The sequence below is a fragment of the Takifugu flavidus genome, chromosome 1, assembly GCF_003711565.1.
Source record: "Takifugu flavidus isolate HTHZ2018 chromosome 1, ASM371156v2, whole genome shotgun sequence".
In the NCBI taxonomy this organism is placed as follows: Eukaryota; Metazoa; Chordata; class Actinopteri; order Tetraodontiformes; family Tetraodontidae; genus Takifugu; species Takifugu flavidus.
Window position 1 is genome coordinate 28307923 of NC_079520.1, and position 22608 is coordinate 28330530.

At 52.5% G+C, this 22608-nt stretch overlaps 2 protein-coding genes across 3 annotated transcripts in view; both read left to right on the plus strand.

Moving 5' to 3' along the window:
• Positions 1 to 810: 810 nt before the first annotated feature.
• On the plus strand, positions 811 to 19061 carry LOC130532989 (melanopsin-A-like). Of its 2 annotated transcripts, XM_057046077.1 has the most exons (11): positions 811 to 1069; positions 4240 to 4376; positions 4521 to 4654; positions 10111 to 10314; positions 12599 to 12770; positions 13048 to 13209; positions 14216 to 14323; positions 15799 to 15970; positions 16087 to 16260; positions 18336 to 18398; positions 18839 to 19061. In XM_057046077.1, the coding sequence occupies exons 1-11, from the start codon at positions 947 to 949 to the stop codon at positions 19034 to 19036; spliced, it is 1647 nt and encodes a 548-aa protein (XP_056902057.1). In that variant the 5' UTR covers positions 811 to 946; the 3' UTR covers positions 19037 to 19061. The 2 variants fall into 2 exon arrangements, with proteins under 2 accessions (XP_056902057.1, XP_056902066.1); XM_057046086.1 differs by lacking the exon at positions 18336 to 18398.
• Positions 19062 to 20855: 1794 nt separating this feature from the next.
• Positions 20856 to 22608, plus strand: part of ldb3b (LIM domain binding 3b) — an 8802-nt gene continuing 7049 nt past the window's right edge. The window contains exons 1-2 of the mRNA XM_057046511.1: positions 20856 to 21015; positions 21091 to 21429. Of these exons, the coding sequence (XP_056902491.1) occupies positions 21334 to 21429 (96 nt within the window). The 5' untranslated portion in view covers positions 20856 to 21015; positions 21091 to 21333. The remainder of the gene's footprint in view (positions 21016 to 21090; positions 21430 to 22608) is intronic.

A 22608-nucleotide genomic window follows, 5' to 3' on the forward strand; every position in this document is an offset into this window, starting at 1 on the left:
TGGACGAGAGGAGGGAGAGAGGAGGGAGGATAGACGGACGAGGAGAGAGGAAGAGAGGGGGGAGAGAGGGTGAGGAGAGAGGAGAGAGAGGAGAGAGCACGAGATGGGGGGCGCAGAGAGCGGGATGAGGATGAGAGAGATGGAGGGAGAGAGAGAGAGAGAGAGGAGACGAGGAGGAGGAGAGGGGCAAGGAGAGGAGAGGGGGGGGGGAGAGAGGAGAGAGAGAGAGGAGAGAGAGAGGAGACCGAGGGGGAGGGATGAGCAGGAGAGAGAGAGGGAGGGCAGAGAGAGGGAAGAGAGAGCGAGAGGGAAAGAGGAGAATGAGAGGAGAGGAGGGTGGAGAGAGGGGAGAGGGGAGGGAGGAGAGGGGATGAGAGGAGAAGAGAGAGGAGGAGGGAGAGAGAGGAGAGAGAGCTGAGACGGAGAGGGGAGAGAGGAGAGACGGGGGGGAGAGGGAGGAGGAGAGAGGGGAGAGAGAGGGGGAAGAGGAGAGAGAGAGGGGGGAGAGAGAGGGGGAGGGATCGAGAGGGGGAAGCGGAGAGAGAGGAGAGAGAGAGAGGGGGGAGAGAGAGGGGGAAGAGGAGAGAGAGGAGAGAGAGAGAGGGGAGAGACAGAGGAGAGAGGGGGGAGGGGGGAGGGGAGATAGGGAGTGAGAGGGAGAGAGAGGGGAGAGAGAGGAGAGGGGGAGGGGGGGGGGGAGCTAGAGAGTGAGTGAGAGAGGGGAGGGAGAGAGGGGGAGGAGGGGGAGCTAAGAGTAGAGAGGGAGGGAGAGAGCGGGGGAGGGAGGAGAGGGGGGGGGCGCAGCGGTTTTCCCACCTCCTCTCCCACTCGGCACCACTGAGACCTCCAACAGATATGAGAGCAGCGCGAGGATGATGACGGCTGACTTGAACTTGTAGGTCGCAGACGCTCTTCCTCGCGCTTCGGTCGCCCACCTGGACCGGTCATGGATTCCAGGCTGCTGATTGGACCGGGGATCCCCGCGCCGGACCCGACCACCCGGGCGCCCTGGTGTGTCAGCCCCATCAGTCCGCACCGGCTCATGGAGCTGCCCCCCGCCACCGCCGCCGTGAGTGTCCGCTCCGCCACTTTCTGCACCTTTGTTTTGCTTCTGCTTTGTTTTGGGGGGGGGGGGTGGGAGGGGGGTAGGGGCGGGGGGGACACCCTCTGAAGCGGAGCCCCGACCGCTGCAGCAGCGTGGGGAACATCCGCCTGCGTTATCGAGGCACGAGCTCATTGATAAAATAAGCGAGGGGTGATGAAAGGAGGGAAGGAGGGAAGGAGGAAAGGAGGGAAGGAAGTGGCGGCATGAATGAAGACGCGGCTGCTACATTGTTCTGTGACGGAACCGCTGACGGAACCGTTGGGTCGGTGCGGTTCCTCGCGGGCGGTTTAACGACCATCAGCGACAGGTGAAGTCACGTGGACACACTTGGTTCCGTCCTATATTTTATTTTTCTTTTGGGTTTTTAATTAATGCTTGAATCAGCCGGGACACCTGTACTCTTCATACAGGTGTGTGGCTGTAGACAGATTTAGGGTGTCGTGCTTCCCTCCGTGTGTGTGTGTGTGTGTGTGTGTGTGTGTGTGTGTGTGTGTGTGGTGTGTGTGGTGGGAGGGGGATTCTTTGCTTTGAAGTGGGACCCCTCCAGGGTCCACTCTGGATTTTGAGCTGGTAATGCAGCTTCTCCAGCAACGGATCTCTGAACTCTGCCATAACTGAAGAATCCCCCCCCCCCCCCCCCCCATCCATCATCCAGACATCTGTGCACATCTGTGCACGTGCAACTTTCTTAATGGGACGTCTGTGGAATGTTGAGAATCTGAGAAGAGGCAACAAAACATCTGACAGGTGTTTCAAAGTTGTGCTCATGACGTTTCAGAACCAGTGCTGCTTCCAGTTCAGGAAGGAGCCATTGAGGATCTCAGGGGTCCCGTCCAGTTCAGGAAGGAGCCATTGAGGATCTCAGTGGTCCCGTCCAGTTCAGGAAGGAGCCATTGAGGATCTCAGTGGTCCCGTCCAGTTCAGGAAGGAGCCATTGAGGATCTCAGGGGTCCCGTCCAGTTCAGGAAGGAGCCATTGAGGATCTCAGGGGTCCCGTCCAGTTCAGGAAGGAGCCATTGAGGATCTCAGGGGTCCCGTCCAGTTCAGGAAGGAGCCATTGAGGATCTCAGTGGTCCCGTCCAGTTCAGGAAGGAGCCACTGAGGATCTCGGTGGTCCCGTCCAGTTCAGGAAGGAGCCATGAGGATCTCGGTGTTTGAGGATCTCAGAGGAGCTGGAGGCTGGGCCACAGAAGAAGCTGCTTCCATGCTCTCATCCTCTTCAACTCTACCCTCTCGTCCTTTTGGAACCATCGTCCACCCCAGCTTCTCCTCCCCAGGGTGCCTGACTATCATTCTGTTGTGCTGCTCCCTGACGTCCCTGCTCTGATTTGGGCTTTGATGGACTTTTACGACAAAATTATGGCTGAAAGCCAAATCCTAAACAGTTCGATTTAAAGTCCCTCCTGGGATGTTCCTCAGATACTGGCAGTTCTTCAGATCTGAAGGAGCCTCTCGAGAGGTGAAAAGTCTTCAAAACACGTCCAGTCTCTCCATGATTGTTCATCTCTGTGGTGAATTGGACCGAGTGTCTCCAGGCCTGCAGAGCTCCTCTTCAGACCCGTGGCCATCCCATCATCCTTGTTTATCCTCCATCTGTATTTCTCTCAGTGACACTTTTCAAATTCTTCGCACCGTGGACAATAACATTTATGTTGGTGTCCAGTGATGGAGGACCTGGGATGTTCTGCAGATGTTCTGATGTTCTTGGACCATTGTTGCATGCCATGAGGAGCCCTTCCGTGCTCTTACTCCTCAGCTTCATCATCGTCCATCAGCGAAGAGCCACGGCAGGAAGAGATGGAGGAAATAGGAGAACAAAAGGGACCAGAGTCATGAGGAACGTGGAGGCTGGGAATTAGGAGGATTGAGGATCGGGGGTGCCGAGCTCAGCAACGGAGAGTGTGTCCACGTGTATCTCCAGTCTACACACACACACGTGTGAATCTGACCTTCACACGCAGCCTCTCGTCCACCAAGGAACATGTGACCTGTCTGGTTCACACAAACTTGTGACGCTCAAGGAGAAAATCCTGAGGAAAGAGGAGTCAAACGTGATGGTGGACGTCCCGAGGGAACCAGGAAGGGAGCCACCGTTGGAGCTGCCACACAGCATCCTGAATCAGGCTTGAGCTCTACTTCTGAGCTCTTCTTCTTCTTCTACACACACTTTCTCTCTTTTATTAGATCAGCAACATTCCATCAGCATCCTCATGCAATTTTGTGCACGCTAACATTTTACAGCAGCTTCTTTATCTCTTTCTTGTCACTGGACGCTTCCAGAACAATGTTGCATTTTCATGGTGGCACAATTTTCATATTTCCATCACTAGAGGCACCAATCAGCAGCACGAGTCCCCGTCTGGAGACGTGAGGTGGATGGATGGATGGATGGATGGATGGATGGATGGATGGATGATGGGTGGATGGATGGATGGATGGATGGATGGATGGATGGATGGATGGATGGATGGATGGATGGATGGATGGTGGATGGATGGATGGATGGATGGATGGATGATGGGTGGATGGATGGATGGATGGATGGATGGTGGATGGATGGATGGATGATGGGTGGATGATGGATGATGGATGGATGATGGATGGATGGATGGATGGTGGATGGATGGATGGATGATGGATGGATGGATGGGTGGATGGATGGTGGATGGATGGATGGATGATGGGTGGATGGATGGATGGATGATGGATGGATGGATGGTGGATGGTGGATGGATGGTGGATGGATGGATGGATGGGTGGATGGATGGATGGATGGATGGATGGTGGATGGATGGATGGATGATGGGTGGATGATGGATGATGGATGGATGATGGATGGATGGATGGATGGGATGGATGGATGGATGATGGATGGATGGTGGATGGATGGATGGATGGCTGATGGGTGGATGATGGGTGGATGATGGTGGATGATGGATGGATGGCTGGATGGATGGATGGTGGATGGATGGATGGATGATGGGTGGATGGATGGATGGATGATGGATGGATGGATGGATGATGGGTAGATGGATGCATGATGGGTGGGTGGAGCCTCTGAACGCTGCAGCTGTTATTTCCTACTCTCGTCAAACCCCTGAACACATCATTCATTCCCGTTTCCGTCTCATTAGGCTTCCTCGGCTACAGAACAGCCGTTCCCAACTGTGGACGTTCCGGATCACGCTCACTACACCATCGGGGTGGTCATCCTGGTGGTGGGCATCACAGGGATGGTGGGAAACGTCCTGGTCATTTACGCCTTCTGCAGGTATCGTTGCTTCACCTTGATGCCTTTATTACGAAATTACCCTGGATCATCTGGAAGTGAACACATCAACCTGTACCTGCTAAAGTGACAGGTGTGTGTGTGTGTGTGCGTGCGTGTGTGCGTGTGTGGTGTGTGTGTGTGCAGGAGCCGGAGCCTGCGGACGCCCTCCAACATCTTCATCATTAACTTGGCCATCACAGACCTCCTCATGTGCTTCACGCAGACTCCCACCTTCTTCCTCACCAGCATGCACAAGCGCTGGATCTTTGGGAAGAAAGGTAAATCCTCCGAGCTGCTGCTGGGGGGTGAGACACAGCGGGGGGTGGGGGGGGGGCAGATCAAACACTGAACGATCAAAGAGCTGCGCCGTGACCCTGGTGGAGACATTTGCCGTCCCACCCGTAGACACATTCTTTTGTCCACCTCGGGGGTGCTGAAGGTCGTATCGGTGTCTCTGAGGAGCAGCAACGTGTCCTGAGATGTTTCTGCTGTCCTCCAAACGCTGGAGATGCTAATCAGATGAAGATGCTAATCAGATGAAGATGCTAATCAGATTCTGTCAGCAGGATCCCTGATCCCTTCGCTCCATTTGATTAATCAAAGCAAAAACTTTCCTCTGTTTTTAAAGCACTCGTTTGTTTTTTTAGCCCAGTTTTATTTTGTAAGTGTGCGACCGGGACTTTAAAGCCCTGGAGCCTGAGGCGCCTCCCAAACACAGAGAGCAGAGCAGTCAGGATTGTGGCCCCCTCCAGGCAGACCTGAGAGCCAAGCTGGACCCGATTAGCTGCAGAACCGCAGCCGTGGAGCAGGTCCGAGCGTCCTGACGACGGGTCGTAAACACACGGCGGTCCTGACTGACGCTCGCCCGGTGCTCCGCTCTGCAGCGTTCTTCCTGAACCACACGGTGCTGCTCCGCTCGTTCAGAACACTGACGGTGCTGCTCCTCTTCACCTCTTCTCTTCCTCTCATCCCTCCTTCATTCCAGGGCTGTTTTTATTCATCCTGACCCGTCTGTCCGGCCTAATTGGATCCGAATGTGCTCCGATGTAACTAAATCCCATCATCTCGTAGCCAAGACGTATTTTAACCCAACAGCCAAAATAAATACAATTTTAAGAAAATATCAGGTCGTCGATGTTCCCATTCATAATTTGTTTAAAAGAATCGGGGGTGGGGAGGGGGGGGGGGCGTGGATGGGGGGTTAAAGGGTCGCTAACAGAACATTTGTGTTCAGAGCAACTATGGTTTATTACAGCTGAATGCTCATCGAGCCAGGATCAGCATTTACAGCCAGAACCCTGACCTCCAGGTGGTGCCTGTACACCTGGACTGCTGGACATTGTTGATGAGCTGATAAATATTTTAGCATCTGCGTCTCCTGGGATCCCAGATTAGGACTAAAGGAAGCACACGGTTGCTTTAGTGGAGCTGCTCCAGCATCCCCGCGACACCTCAACAGCCCGTTAATGTCCCTCATCCAAACCTCCGTTAAAACGCTGCCGTGCTCAACGTAATCAATCACAGCACGTGTGACCTGTACGCTGGTCACGGTGAGCAGGAACTCCCAGAATGCACCAGGTTGGGGTCACCGCCCGCTGCTGGTTACAAGCTGAAATGGTCATGATCAACAGGTTTGCTGCCGTGGTGATAGTGTGAGAAGAGTTATTGTTGTTATTACTATTATCGGTTCAATGCTATGGTGAGTAGATTTAGAGTGTTTAAGAAAAGGAATGTGTGAATGTTTAAATCAAGTGCTGGAGCTGTTTATATAACCAGCACTTGGGGGTTACCGTGTTCGATAAGACGAGGAGGGTCGTATAAAGATGGGAAAAGTAGATCGGAAACAAGGAATCGTGAGGTCCTGATGGACGTAAATCTTGTATGCACCAAATAAAAGAGGTGAGCGAGCAGCAGAGGAGCGGAGTTGAGAGAGGAGCTTGGTGCAATTTGGTGTGAGGTGATAATGGTGATCCTGAACATTGGTGTGAGGTGATGATGGTGATCCTGAACATTGGTGTGAGGTGATGATGGTGATCCTGAACATTGGTGTGAGGTGATGATGGTGATCCTGAACATCGGTGTGTGACGTGATGATGGTGATCCTGAACATTGGTGTGAGGTGATGATGGTGATCCTGAACATTGGTGTGAGGTGATGATGGTGATCCTGAACATTGGTGTGAGGTGATGATGATGTGATCCTGAACATTGGTGTGACGTGATGATGGTGGTCCTGAACATTGGTGTGTGACGTGATGATGGTGATCCTGAACATTGGGTGTGAGGTGATGATGGTGATCCTGAACATTGGGTGTGAGGTGATGATGGTGATCCTGAACATTGGTGTGACGTGATGATGGTGATCCTGAACATTGGTGTACGTGATGATGGTGATCCTGAACATTGGTGTGAGGTGATGATGGTGATCCTGAACATTGGTGTGAGGTGATGATGGTGATCCTGAACATCAGTGTGAGGTGATGATGGTGATCCTGAACGTTGGTGTGAGGTGATGATGGTGATCCTGAACATTGGTGGTGTGAGGTGATGATGGTGATCCTGAACATCAGTGTGAGGTGATGATGGTGATCCTGAACATCGGTGTGAGGTGATGATGGTGATCCTGAACATTGGTGTGAGGTGATGATGGTGGTCCTGAACATTGGTGTGACGTGATGATGGTGGTCCTGAACATTGGTGTGAGGTGATGATGGTGGTCCTGAACATTGGTGTGAGGGGATGATGGTGATCCTGAACATTGGTGTGACGTGATGATGGTGATCCTGAACATTGGTGTGAGGGGATGATGGTGATCCTGAACATTGGTGTGAGGTGAGGTGATGATGGTGATCCTGAACATTGGTGTGAGGTGATGATGGTGATCCTGAACATTGGTGTGAGGTGATGATGGTGATCCTGAACATTGGTGTGACGTGTGATGATGGTGATCCTGAACATTGGTGTGAGGTGATGATGGTGATCCTGAACATCGGTGTGACGTGATGATGGTGATCCTGAACATTGGTGTGAGGTGATGATGGTGATCCTGAACATTGGTGTGTGTGTGAGGTGATGATGGTGATCCTGAACATTGGTGTGAGGTGGTGAGGTGATGATGGTGATCCTGAACATTGGTGTGACGTGATGATGGTGGTCCTGAACATTGTGTGACGTGATGATGGTGATCCTGAACATTGGTGTGAGGTGATGATGGTGATCCTGAACATTGGTGTGAGGTGATGATGGTGATCCTGAACATTGGTGTGACGTGATAATGGTGATCCTGAACATTGGTGTGACGTGATGATGGTGATCCTGAACATTGGTGTGAGGTGATGATGGTGATCCTGAACATTGGTGTGAGGTGATGATGGTGATCCTGAACATCAGTGTGAGGTGATGATGGTGATCCTGAACGTTGGTGTGAGGTGATGATGGTGATCCTGAACATTGGTGTGAGGTGATGATGGTGATCCTGAACATCAGTGTGAGGTGATGATGGTGATCCTGAACATCGGTGTGAGGTGATGATGGTGATCCTGAACATTGGTGTGAGGTGATGATGGTGGTCCTGAACATTGTGTGAGACGTGTGATGGTGGTCCTGAACATTGGTGTGAGGTGATGATGGTGGTCCTGAACATTGGTGTGAGGGGATGATGGTGATCCTGAACATTGGTGTGACGTGATGATGGTGATCCTGAACATTGGTGTGAGGGGATGATGGTGATCCTGAACATTGGTGTGAGGTGATGATGGTGATCCTGAACATTGGTGTGAGGTGATGATGGTGATCCTGAACATTGTGGTGTGAGGTGATGATGGTGATCCTGAACATTGGTGTGTGACGTGATGATGGTGATCCTGAACATTGGTGTGAGGTGATGATGGTGATCCTGAACATTGGTGTGAGGTGATAATGGTGATCCTGAACATCGGTGTGTGTGTGAGGTGATGATGGTGATCCTGAACGTTGGTGTGAGGTGATAATGGTGATCCTGAACATTGGTGTGAGGGGTGATGATGATGGTGATCCTGAACATTGGTGTGAGGTGATGATGGTGATCCTGAACGTTGGTGTGAGGTGAGGTGAATGGTGATCCTGAACATTGGTGTGAGGTGATGATGGTGATCCTGAACATCGGTGTGAGGTGATAATGGTGATCCTGAACATCGGTGTGAGGTGATAATGGTGATCCTGAACGTGGGTGTGAGGTGATGATGGTGATCCTGAACATTGTGTGTGACGTGATGATGGTGATCCTGAACATTGGTGTGAGGTGATGATGGTGATCCTGAACATCGGTGTGAGGTGATGATGGTGATCCTGAACATTGGTGTGAGGTGATGATGGTGGTCCTGAACATTGGTGTGAGGTGATGATGGTGATCCTGAACATTGTGTGTGAGGTGATGATGGTGATCCTGAACATTGGTGTGAGGTGATGATGGTGATCCTGAACATTGGTGTGAGGTGATGATGGTGATCCTGAACATTGGTGTGAGGTGATGATGGTGATCCTGAACATTGGTGTGAGGTGATGATGGTGATCCTGAACATTGGTGTGAGGTGATGATGGTGATCCTGAACATTGGTGTGACGTGATGATGGTGATCCTGAACATTGGTGTGAGGTGATGATGGTGATCCTGAACATTTGTGTGTGAGGTGATGATGGTGATCCTGAACATGGGTGTGAGGTGATGATGGTGATCCTGAACATTGGTGTGAGGTGATGATGGTGATCCTGAACATCGGTGTGAGGTGATGATGGTGATCCTGAACATTGGTGTGAGGTGATGATGGTGATCCTGAACATTGGTGTGAGGTGATGATGGTGATCCTGAACATCGTGTTGAGTGAGTGTGACGTGATGATGGTGATCCTGAACATTGGTGTGAGGTGATGATGGTGATCCTGAACATTGGTGTGAGGTGATGATGGTGATCCTGAACATTGGTGTGAGGTGATGATGGTGATCCTGAACATTGGTGTGACGTGATGATGGTGATCCTGAACATTGGTGTGAAGTGATGATGGTGATCCTGAACATTGGTGTGAGGTGATAATGGTGATCCTGAACATGGTGTGAGGTGATGATGGTGATCCTGAACATTGGTATGAGGTGATAATGGTGATCCTGAACATTGGTGTGAGGTGATAATGGTGATCCTGAACATCGGTGTGAGGTGATGATGGTGATCCTGAACATTGGTGTGAGGTTGATGATGGTGATCCTGAACATTGGTGTGACGTGATGATGGTGATCCTGAACATTGGTGTGAGGTGATGATGGTGATCCTGAACATTGGTGTGACATGATGATGGTGATCCTGAACATTGGTGTGAGGTGATGATGGTGATCCTGAACATTGGTGTGAGGTGATGATGGTGATCCTGAACATTGGTGTGAGGTGATGATGGTGATCCTGAACATTGGTGTGACGTGATGATGGTGATCCTGAACATTGGTGTGAGGTGATGATGGTGATCCTGAACATTGGTGTGAAGCCCTGAGCTGCTGATGTAAATCATGTTTGCTCTAATCCCCATAAGAGCTTTGCCTCATTTAATCTGATTAGTTGCCGATTCTCCGTATAGCTTTTAGAACTTCTTTTAGAACTTGAGCTTTAGTGTTTCCAGCTGCTGTTGAAGGAGCTGCAGGACCTGCTGACAGATATAACCCTCCATGCTGGGCCCTACTGGAACCTTCTCTGCCCTGGCTTTCCTCCTGCAGGCTGCGAGTTGTACGCCTTCTGCGGAGCGCTGTTCGGCATCTGCAGCATGATGACGCTCATGGTCATTGCCGTGGACCGCTACATGGTGATCACCAGGCCTCTTGCCTCCCTGGGAGTGATGTCTCGCAGGAAGGCCCTGAGCATCCTGGCCGTCACCTGGGTCTACTCAATGGGCTGGAGCTTACCGCCCTTCTTTGGCTGGAGTGAGTATGACATCTCATGTTACTTCTCATCTTCATGCGTCCGTGGATGATAAACACCACCAACCTGGTCATCCAGTTTTTATTGGAAAGGTTTCTAAACGTGCACGTACGGAGTCGTTTCACACCAACTCACTCTAAGAGTATGAGAGGAAACAGCTGCAGTTCCTAACACGTCCAAAGACAGGAGAGAAACCACCAATATTCCAAAATAGCAAACGTGCTCTCCTTAAATGGCCACAACGATGAAAGTGCTCATCCAGTGTGTGGAGCATTATTATTGGCTGCTGCCCGTTGGCTCCTCCTCCACACTTCAGATTTACACTTTTACACCGTTGATATAATTCAGGTACCAACTGTTCACACCAAAGATTTTACTTCCATTTCCAGGATATGGACCTTCTATAAGTCAGGGACACAGTCGACCTGTTGTCCACCCGTCCAGGTGCTCGTTAACACCAATACCTAATCAGCCAATCACACGACAGCAACTCGTTCAGGCTCGTAGATGTGGTGAAGACAACCTGCTGAAGGTCAAACCAGCATCAGAATGGAGAACAGAGGGGACTCGAGTGACTAGGTCAGAACCTGCTGCTCCACTGGGGGTTAAACCCACAACCATCTCCAGGGATTACAGACAATGGTCCCAAGAGAGCTGCAGCTGTGTGGATGAAGATCAGGACAGACTGGTTCAGATGATAGAAAGCATCGGTACACGGTGCCCCCCCCGCACACACACACACACACACACACACACACACACACACACACACACACACACACACACACACACTCTCCCAATGCTTCCTGGTCTGATGAGTCTGGACCTCAGCTGCAACATTCAGGAGGTCGATCAGAGTTTGGTGTAAACGTCATCACAGCACGGATCCATCCTGGCTCCATCCCTTCAGGACCCTAGTGGACCATCTCCTGCTGGCTACCTCCAGCAGGATGCTGCACCATGTCTCCAAGGTCAGAACACCTCTAACAGCTTTCTGGACCATCACAATGAGCTGACTGTCCTCCAGGATCCTCCACCAGAGTCACCAGATCTCAGTCCAGTAGAGCTCTGGGGAATCTTTCCAACCCTTTTTTGAGAGGATGTCATGAAGAGTTCTGGCAGCTCTGGAGGCAACAGGGGTCCGAGCTTTAGTGACAGGAGCTGCTGGGTGAAGACGCTCTGACAGCACCTTTGAGGAATCTGTTTTCCAAAGTTCTCCAGCTGTCCCAGAAGACACATCATAGCTCAACACGTGGCGTGATCAAAGGGATGTGTGTGTTCCTCCTGCGGTTCTGTGCGAGGGTCAGGACTCTCCATGTGCACCAGCAGTATGCACGCTGTGTTCTGCTGCTACTAAAGTGAAGATCAATTCTGTCACTTCCATATTCATGTCATTGTGTTGAGTCGCTGCGTGTGCAGCATAAATATGCAGAACAAGACGTGCAAGTAGAAATTGCTTTTCCTCGTGTCCTGCGTGCACGAGTCGCTAATGTCCCAGTCAATCATCTGCTTCTTCCAAACCTGCCGATGCACCAAATCAGGCGTTCGTGGTCCAGAGGTGAAGATTTTCCATCAAACGGAGACCAAAGTTGCCTTTCTTGGTTCCATCAAAGGCATCATTTAAATCGGTGGTTTGCAGCTCCAGATGCTTTTAAACTGGTGATTCCGTTCATGTCGAGGATTTCCTCAAAAGCTCAAAGGGTCACCAAGTTTACTCCTTATGGGTTATGTTAGGGTTAGGGTTAGTTATAGGGTTAGGGTTAGGGTTAGAGTAGGGTTAGAGAAGGGTTAGGGTTAGGGTTAGGGTTATGTTAGGGTTAGGGTTAGAGTTAGGGTTAGAGAAGGGTTAGGGTTAGGGTTAGGGTTATGTTAGGGTTATGTTAGGGTTAGGGTTAGGGTTGGGGGGGGATCTGAATCAGATAAATGTCTATGTAAAGAACAGAATTTGATGTAGAATGTAAAGATTCCACCGGTTCATTCAGAACGTTTCCTGCTAGGGTTAGGGTTATGTTAGGGTTATGTTAGGGTTATGTTAGGGTTAGGATTAGAGTTAGAGTAGGGTTAGGGTATGTTAGGGTTAGGGTTAGGGTTATGTTAGGGTTAGGGTTAGGGTTAGGATGTTTCCTTCACAGCTACACCACAGTTCATGTTCTGACTCATCAGGAATCGGTCCAACAACCACCTGAACACGGCGCGTGAACCTCCAACACTAAGGAAGAGCAGGGAGGGTTTCAGGTCTTGATTTCTGTCGTGAAGAACAAGCTGAGCCCTGTTTTCTCCCCCCAGGTGCGTATGTGCCAGAAGGCCTGATGACTTCCTGCTCCTGGGACTACATGACCTTCACCCCTTCTGTCCGTTCTTACACGATGCTGCTCTTCACCTTTGTCTTCTTCATCCCTCTTTCCATCATCATCTTCAGTTACTGCTGCATCTTCAGGGCCATCCGTCACGCCACACGGTTGGTACACGCTCTCTTTCCTCGCGCGCCTCTGGCAGCACCTTCTCCGCTCAGATACACTGATAAACACACCATCCTGACAAAGCGTCTCTTTGATCAATGATCCGGGTTTTTCTCGTGGCTCTCCACCAACATCTCACCCAACCTGAAGGTGAATGTTGCAGACCTGCGGCTGTGCCAGCAGAGGTGGAACCACCGGCTCGTTTGTCCTTCGGCCGAGCAAAGAGAAACGCGCAGAAATGCAACGTTTTGCTAACCGCGCCTGTTTGCACGACAGAGCAATATCGAAGATCAACCGTGAGGGATCCAGAGACTCTGGGAGGAGGCTGCATAAGATGAAGAGCGAGTGGAAGATGGCGAAGATCGCGCTCATCGTCATCCTGTTGTTCGTTATCTCCTGGGCTCCTTATTCCTGCGCCGCCCTGACTGCGTTCGCTGGGTAGGTGTGAGACAGACTGTGGCAGTAGAACCTGGTTTTATTGGACAGACGGGCAGGTTGTTGCTGCAAATCAAATCAATCAAATCAAATCAAATCAAATCAAATCAATCAAATCAAATCAAATCAAATCAATCTTTTCTTATACAATCAAAATTGTTTCAAGGCGCTTTCCAGAATCCCAGGGCCTGACCCCCATGGGCAGGAAAAACTCCCCTTTAACAGGAAGAAACCTGGAGCAGGACCAGGCTCATGTAGGGGGAGAGGAGAGGAGAGGAGAGGAGAGGAGAGGAGAGGAGAGGAGAGGAGAGGAGAGGGGAGGGGAGGGAGAAGTAGAGGAGAGGAGAGGAGAGGAGAGGAGGGGAGAGGAGGAGAGGAGAGGAGGGGAGGGGAGGGGAGGGGAGGGGAGGGAGAAGTAGAGGAGAGGAGAGGAGAGGAGGAGGAGAGGAGAGAGAGGAGAGGAGAGGAGAGGAGAGGAGGCACAGAGCACAGAAACACACACAAAAATACACTATACGACGGGTCAGCGGGGCCGGAGGTCAGAGGTCGTCCTCTGTGTGTTTTGATAGCATCAGTGTCCAAACTCAACATTTCCTCATCAAGCGGCTCCTTCATCATCATCATCATCAGTTGTGCTCAGAGCGTTCCAGAGGGCTGTCGGCTGCTGACTCTGATGGGCTGTGTAGGATTTTTCTTCTTCTCTATCTCGGCACTTCGGCCTGTGCGGTGGACTCATGTTACACAAGTCAGACAAGGACGATATCCACGACCCCCCCCCCCCGGACCTCTTCTAGCCAGACCCCAGAAAACTGCTCAGACGCCTTGAAGCAGCCTCTGACATCATCTCAGAGCTTAACAGACAGTTCAGTTCCTGTTGTAGTGAACCTCACCTAACGTGTTCTCCGCTCGGCCTTTGGAACCTTGGCTCCTAGATGAAGCTCCTGACCTCCTGACCTCACGAGCACCAGGTCAGCCGCCCCTCACCCTAACCAGCTTCTGCCTCCTGCAGGTACGCCGAGCTGCTGACGCCCTACATGAACTCAGTTCCTGCTGTGATCGCCAAATCATCGGCCATCTACAACCCCATCGTTTACGCCATAACACACCCCAAATACAGGTAGGACACACACACACACACACACACACACACACACACACCACACACACACACACACACACACACACACACACACACACACATTCCTCTGTCCAGAGTTTAAACACACACACTTTCCACTGCATTGATAAATCATCTTTTATCAGTAGTAGGAGAGAGTTCTGCTCCAGGAATGTTGCCTGTTCCCCCTCCTCTGCCCAAATGTGTCTGAATCCTCATTGTTTGAAAGGTTCTGGTTCCCAGTGCACCAGAACCAGGACCGTGAGGCGCCATCAACACATAACAAGTCATTTTGCTTCCATTGACATGGATTCCTTTTGTTTGGAGCTCATTCCCACCGCGAACCCAGTTCACCTCCCAGTCAGAGGGATCCTGGACCTGAAGTCCCAGTTGGGCCTTGGCTCCGGCCGGGCTGCAGCCCGACACCCAGACAGGAGACGTGCTGGAAGTTTTACCCTCCTTTATTTAGGGTCATCAAAGCAAAGTTCAACCCCCGACAGTCACTTTCCTTCTTTTCTGTCTCGTCCTCCTTCCATCCACTTCCATCGCTTCCCTCTAAACACACACGCCTGCTTCGGTCGGCACGGCAACGAAACACACGCGCCTGCTTCAGTCGGCACGGCAACGGAGGACACAGAAGAGACGAGGAAGCTCAGAAGCTGTGCAAACGGTCTCTGTTTCCCCTCCAGCGGAGCAGCAGCGTTAATGTCACAGAGCTGGAATTAGAGACGTGAAACAGGGAAACAATTAACGACACATTTAACGACACGGCGATTAGCATCATGCGAGCGTTTCAGCGCTGCTTATCTGCTGTAAACACACACAGCTTCTTCTTTTTTAATGACAGGAACCAAAGATAATAAATAAACAAATGAATTTGTTAAAAATGAAATCAGATCAAGCTCTCATAACAAACAGGTTTAAACAATTTAAACAAAGTTATCTCAAAAAGACCCAGCTGGGAATACTGGGAAGAAACCTTGAGCAGGCCCAGACTCCTGCTGGAGGGACCTGTCCCTGTCCAGGGGACGGGGACGGGGACGGGGGACATGTGGAGCACCTGAAGATGGAGGTTCCTGAGCTATCAGAGGACCGCAGACGGGTGGCGAGCAGCCGTCTCGCCGCTGTCGCGCTCAGAAACACAGCAGAGAGAAGAAGGTGTTTCAGAACCTTCCAGCAGCATCGTGATGGGAAACATCAGCGACGCTCTCGCCCGTCTCTCCCAGGTAGACAGACGAGATGAAACCACCTCCAGCTCCGCCTGAAAAGGTTGATCCGGGTTCTGAGGGGATGAGCAGAAGGTTGTGAGGACATTTGGGTTGGATGAGAGTGGGGATAAAAGAGGCGGAGGAGGAGGACTTAGATACGTGAGATAGCTGCTTCAAAACCACCGCACGGGAGGCAAAGCTCCTGCCTGGGCCTGGGGCAGGAGGGTTGGGGTTCGAGGGGTCATGTGATGCTTTTGTGTGTGCCAGGTCGGCGCTCAGCAAGTACGTGCCCTACCTGGGGGCGCTGCTCTGCATGACGGGGAGGGAGCGCTCCAGCAGCAGCAGCTTCCAGTCCACCCGCCGCTCCACCCTCACCAGCCAGTCCGACTGCAGGGGCCACGTCAGGGCGCGCAACTCCTCCGCCTCCGAGAGCGAGTCGGTGGGTCCACCGCCGCCTCCTGGCGCCGCCTCCTGGCACCGCCTCCTGGCACCGCCTCCTGGCGCCGCCCTCTGGCGCCGCCTCCGGCCGTCTGACCCGCCTCTGGTGTGTTGCAGGCTCGCTTCTCGGACATGGAGGACGACTGCTTGCCTCGGATGTCTGTGGGTCACCAGTTGTCCAGCAACGGCAAACAGGTGCGCCACAGCAGTCAGAGGTCAAAGGTGAGAGGTCACGGCAGCGGGAGGTTTGAGAGAACTTCCACCCACAAGCCAACGGAGCTCCTGGCGACGGTGAGCACGGAGCCCCACAGATTTGACCCAGTTCAGGTCCTCGACCTTCTCCCAAGGTCACCTTTTACGACTGAATGAGTGAAGGAGTGAGGGCTAATGAAGGAGTGAGGGCTAATGAAGGCTAATGAAGGAGTGAGGGCTAATGAAGGAGGGAGGGCTAATGAAGGAGCGAGGGCTAATGAAGGCTAATGAAGGAGGGAGGGCTAATGAAGGCTAATGAAGGAGTGAGGGCTAATGAAGGAGGGAGGGCTAATGAAGGAGCGAGGGCTAATGAAGGCTAATGAAGGAGGGAGGGCTAATGAAGGCTAATGAGGAGGGAGGGCTAATGAAGGAGTGAGGGCTAATGAAGGAGTGAGAGCTAATGAAGGAGTGAGAGCTAATGAAGGAGCGAGGGCTAATGAAGGCTAATGAAGGAGCGAGGGCTAATGAAGGCTAATGAAGGAGGGAGGGCTAATGAAGGAGTGAGGGCTAATGAAGGAGTGAGAGCTAATGAAGGAGTGAGAGCTAATGAAGGAGTGAGGGCTAATGAAGGAGTGAGGGCTAATGAAGGCTAATGAAGGAGCGAGGGCTAATGAAGGAGTGAGGGCTAATGAAGGAGCGAGGGCTAATGAAGGAGTGAGGGCTAATGAAGGCTAATGAAGGAGTGAGGGCTAATGAAGGAGTGAGGCCTCAGCTCCGGTGGCCTTTAAATGGGAACACTGGCAGAACGTTACAAGGCGGCTTCATCAGCAACAGGTGCTAATCACCTGTTGGTCCTGGTGGTCCTGGTGGTCCTGTTGGTCCTGTTGGCTCTGTTGGTCCTGGTGGTCCAGTTGGTCCTGTTGGCTCTGTTGGTCCTGTTGGTCCTGTTGGCTCTGTTGGTCCTGGTGGTCCTGTTGGCTCTGTTGGTCCTGGTGGTCCAGTTGGTCCTGTTGGCTCTGTTGGTCCTGTTGGTCCTGTTGGTCCAGTTGGTCCTGTTGGTCCTGTTGGTCCTGTTGGTCCTGTTGGTTCTGTTGGCTCTGTTGGCTCTGTTGGTCCTGGTGGTCCAGTTGGTCCTGTTGGCTCTGTTGGTCCTGTTGGTCCTGTTGGCTCGGACTTTGGCCTGTTTCCTGATTCCTGACATTTGTGAGCATAATGTGGGTCAGAGGAGGGTCGCGGCCTCTATGTGGGGCAGCTGATAAATGGAGCACTTCCGTCTCTGCGTAAGCGTCTTTTCCCTGAAACAGCGTCAGGAGTGACCCATCTGTGCCGGCGCCGGTCCACTGAGCCGCCGCTCAGGGCTGATCCACCCAGGACTCGATTACAGAGCCTCCACAGACTAATCCCATCCAATAATCTGGGTGTTTTAGTCCTAATCCAGGGTTTGCATGATGCAGTTCCATGTTCCAAAGCTGCGGCGCCTCGCCGGGCGGCCGGTGGCGGCCGGTGGCGACCGGTGGCGACCGGTGGCGAGGAGACTCTGACCTCCATTAATGAAGGAGGAGACGCTTTCCTGACAACATTCATAAAAGACTGGTTCTATTTATCAGTGCTGAGATTTGAGTTTGTCTCTTCAACGTCAGCATAAACAATAAAACTGATAAAAACAGTCGGCCAGATGTTGGCCTGATGGCATCAAGAACTCCGGAGCAGGTCCCGGAGCCCCAGGAGGCCCCAGGAGCCCCAGGAGGCCCCAGGAGGCCCCAGGAGCCCCAGGAGGCCCCAGGAGCCCCAGGAGGCCCCAGGAGCCCCAGGAGGCCCCAGGTGGCCCCAGGAGGCCCCAGGAGCCCCAGGAGGCCCCAGGAGGCCCCAGGAGCCCCAGGAGGCCCCAGGAGCCCCAGGAGGCCCCAGGAGGCCCCAGATAGTCTCTGTGAGGTTTGTAATGGCAGAAGTTTGAAACCATGGTGAGCGTGACTGAGCTTTGTATCCATGACAACGTCCAAATGCACATAAATGTTCTGCTGTCAGCAGATCCTCGTGTGGCTCATGTGATCTGTGCGGGAATAAACGCTCCTTTTTTGTGATTTAGCCTAACTTGCTATATCCTGCCTGACCGACCTGAAGAGCTCCGAGCGTCTCGGGTCATTAATGGCTGCGTCTGTGTGCTTGCTGCTCAGCCTCTCAACACGCCCGAGGACATCTCCATGACTGACGTCCACGTGGAGCGTCCGCCCGCCGCGGTAGGACTCCTGACCAGCGTCTGTTCACCATGAGGTTGAATGTGTTGGATGGTAAAGAGCAGGAACGCTGAAGCATGCAGACCCTCTGAGGGGGCTCAGCCCCGGAGGTAGGGCACCAGGAGCCCCCTGGAGGAGGTGGAAGGGTGGTCTGGTAAAGCTGCCTCCCCTGCTGTGTGATGCTCCACCGAGGTCATGATGGTGGATCCATCATGGAATCAGATGAATGAGGAGACCTTTGATCTCAGATGAATGAGGAGACCTTTGATCTCAGATGTATGAGGAGACCTTTGATCTCAGATGAATGAGGAGACCTTTGATCTCAGATGAATGAGGAGACCTTTGATCTCAGATGAATGAGGAGACCTTTGATCTCAGATGAATGAGGAGACCTTTGGTCCACTTGGTTCCTCCCTGATCTCCTCCCCTCTCCCCCCACACAGCTGGAGAACGCAGCGGCCGACCCGGGACCGGCGGCGGCCCGCAGGACCCCGTCCGTCATCGTCGCATCCATCTCCAGCCCGTCGATACTGCACAGCCCACCGGGTTACCATGGCAACCTCAAACTGGCCAGAACGAACAGCCCAGTAACCAGGGAGCCCCTGGATGTGGCCAGACTGGAGATAGCAGTTTTACCCTGAACACACACTCACTGTGTGTGTGTGTGTGTGTTGTGTGTGTGTGTGTGTGTGTTGTGTGTGTGTGTGTGTGTGTACCTGAAAACTGTTCCCTGCTCTCCACTTTTGTATTTTTTGCACAGCGTCCCCTGAGGAGTTTCCGTTTCTTCTCTTCATGTGAGGTTGAGATGTTTTACCTTGATGAGGCTTAACGAGACCCAGAGGAGGTTCTGGGTCTTGGAGGGTTGACGGTTCAATCCCCACTGCTCCAGGATGGGTTCAATTCTCTCAGATATTAGCATTTCTCCGACATATTGTAATAAAATATTAATATTATAGATTCAGGAGAACATTATGAGGAGTTCTCCCTGATGAACTGGTGGTCACCTGTGTAAATGCCCCCCTTCTTTAGTTCCACAGCATTTTTGATGGAGAGGTTCTTCTGCATCACAATCGGGTCGTTCTGGGGGCAGAAACACTCGTCAGGCTAACGAACTTGGTCGGAGTTCCTCCCAATTATGGCGCCATCGTTAGTGTAACGATGGTTCTGGAGTAGCTTCATATTCTGGAGAAACGCCTCTGAAATCTTCTCATCGCTTCTTCAATCACGTCACATCAAGTTTAAGAACACGTTAGCGTCGCTAGTTTTCTCCGCTCTACATGAGAGAAAATATTTTGGGTCGTTTTTTTTCCGTCATTTTGTAGAATATTTCACAAAACAACTGAATCGTGTCCATTTAAACTGGCACAGAAGCTCAGGACTGGGAACACTGGTGCGTCTGTTCCCCTGCAGCCACCGTAGGTTCCTCAAGAGAGCCTCATCACACACACACACACACACACACACACACACACACACGCACACACACACACACGCACACACACACTCTCTGCTGCCAAACTGGACACACTGGACCTTTGGTGTGTCCCTGCCTCAGGCTCCTGGTCATGGACGGTCCCGTCCTGCTCAGATGAGGACGCAGACGTGTTCAGACCAGTTCCCTCCCCTCTGTGTCACACCTGTGTTGTGGTTGCTGTTGCTCCTCCTGACCACGAGCCCACAGCTGGATGATTGACAGGTGTAGAACGAGTGACGAAACCAGTCGAAGCTCTGAAGTATTCGCAGGACGTTCCGTCTGTTTGGTTGATGCTCAGATGACGTCAAGTCTTATCAAGTGATTGTTAATCTGGATTTGGTCTCTTCGGACAAATGTTTTCTGTTGTTTATTTATTTTTCTAAATAAAACTGTCCAAAAACCTCTTTTTAAATCCCGTTTCTGGCTGACGACCTGCTCCCAGGTCTGACAGCTTTCCCACTGACTTCCATAAATCCTGAGCGCGAGCCTCTCGGGGCCGCGCAGCAGCAGCTGGAACCGCTGGAGCCGCTCAGTGGTTCGAACCTGGGTCACAGCAGCGCGATGGCGCCCCACACTGGTCACCCCCGGTACTTGTTCTGATGCGGACCCGAGGAAGCGACTTCTTTAACTCCAAGCCTCGAAATCAGTAAAATGACGTCATCAAGGGAAGGGATCAACCAAAGCTTTGATCCTTGTGACTGGACACGAACCCGAGCCCAGCCGGGCCCTGTTCCACAGCCCTAAACAAAGCTTGATGGGCAGGTTCCCCGTGGATCAAAGGGAACTAAGAGCACATGAATGAACTTCCACACGTGCACGTCTGAGGACAGCGAGGACAGAAGCTGCTGCTCGTGACCATTCAGCAGCTGAGGATCAGCCACTCGCTGGTTCCTCTCTGGAGCAGAACCGAGGGAGGATGACGTGAGAGGAGGATGGTGCTGCCGGCAGGGAGAGAGGGAGGGCGGGCGAGCGAGGGAGCGAGGGAGAATGTGTTGCTGTAAGAGGGGCTAAATCGGCGGTGTGAATCGGCGGTGAGGCATCCTGGGGCTTCGTGTTTCAGGCCTTATAAGGGGGCCGGGCCCCTGTGCCTCTGCTCCCCTCACCTATTCTTAGACTGTGTGTCCCTCACGCTCAGCAGCTCTGCAGGCAAGAAGCTTTTCTCCCAGCTTCCACTCAGTTTAACCCCATTTGAGCGTTTGTGTTGCGCTTCTCTGATCTCAGGTTCGACGCGTCTCAGCTCCACTCGTCCGTCACCGTTTGTCCACCTCTGCACGGGTTCGTCCCCGTCTCTCCGCTGCCACAGAGGTTCCAGGGCTCCTGACCCACACACCCCCACCACCTCCAGCTGGGACAGGGCAGAGACGGGAGTGACACCTCCGAGGCAGCACAGCAGGCTCGCGGGGACAGGACTGAGGACAGGGACGGGAGGGGACAGTCAGCAGGAGTGTTGACATTCAGCCCAAGATGAGCTCGTACACGGTGACGCTGAACGGCCCGGCGCCCTGGGGCTTCAGGCTGCAGGGAGGGAAGGACTTCAACATGCCGCTCACCATCTCCAGGGTAAGAAGCATCGGCAACACTCCCGATACGAGCTAGCACGCGGGACAACTGTGGACGCGGTCCCCCATAGCTGCTGCTACACAGGGTTTAGCGTGGCGGTAAGGGCTGGACGCCTGTTTAGAGGGACGGTTGTCCAGCCGGTGACCGTGGTAACGGCTGCAGGTGGGCAGCAGCCCTTATGTAACCAGACTGTAGTGATGATGACAGACGGAATTCCCCGAGAGATTCCAGACAGCAGCCAAGGAGAAAAGGTTCTGCCTCGCTCAGCTCTTTCCTGACCTTCGGCTGGACGTCCTGACTTTATGGACAACAGCTCAAACTGATCACAGCTGACAGAGGTGCTGGTTGGGTTCACAAATGCAGATAAAGTTCAATTATGGATTATTGGAGCCCAGTCAGGCCACCAGCATCACCTCTGGCAGGATAAGCTCGTCCTAAAGGTTAGGAGCAACTCTGGCTCCATCCCTGACGGCTGAACTATTCAGGGACCTTTAAATAGTCCTGGGGGGCAGAGAGACGTGGGGGAGAGAGGGGGGGAGAGGGGAGGGAGGCAGAGGGAGGTAGAGAGAGGGGAGAGAGAGATTAGGGATGAGAGAGGGAGAGATAGGGATGAGAGAGGGAGAAGGAGAAGGAGGGAGGAGAGAGAGGAGGAGAGAGAGGGGAGAGGGAGAGATAGGGATGAGAGAGGAAGAGATAGGGATGAGAAGGGAGAAGGAGAGAGAGAGAGAGGGAGGGAGGGAGGGAGGAGGAGAGAGAAGAGGGCTCTATCGGTCTTCGAGAGGCTCTCTCTGAGATTCTCTCTTTCGCGATCTTTCTTCTCTCGAGATCCTTCCTGTCTTCTCTCTCTGTCTTCTTGAGTCTCTCGCCGAGAGAAGTTCTGAGCTCGGCTGGAGGAGATTCTTTTTTCTCGTTCTCGCTTTCTTTCTTCGAGGCCTCTCTTGGTGGAGGGAGAGAGAGGGAGGGAGGGAGAGAGGGTTTCTCTCTTTCGTCTCTCTTTTTCTCTCGAGGTTTCTTTCCCTCTCTTTTCTCTTTTTCTCATCTTTCTTACTCTCTTCCTCCCTCTCCTTAGATCTCTTTCTTACTCTCTTTAGAGAGTTCGAGGTCTTGAGAGAGGGGGGGAGCTCTTTTTAGATCTTGATTCTCGATGTTCGGGGGGGGGGGGGAGAGGGGGAGGGGGGG

Bases quoted from the DNA above. Each gene is read 5' to 3' on its own strand.
- LOC130532989 (XM_057046077.1), top strand. From the start codon at position 947: ATGGATTCCAGGCTGCTGATTGGACCGGGGATCCCCGCGCCGGACCCG. The intron at 1,070-4,239 runs GTGAGTGTCCGC...CCGTCTCATTAG, and splicing joins TGCCCCCCGCCACCGCCGCC to GCTTCCTCGGCTACAGAACA. The intron at 4,377-4,520 runs GTATCGTTGCTT...GTGTGTGTGCAG, and splicing joins GTCATTTACGCCTTCTGCAG to GAGCCGGAGCCTGCGGACGC.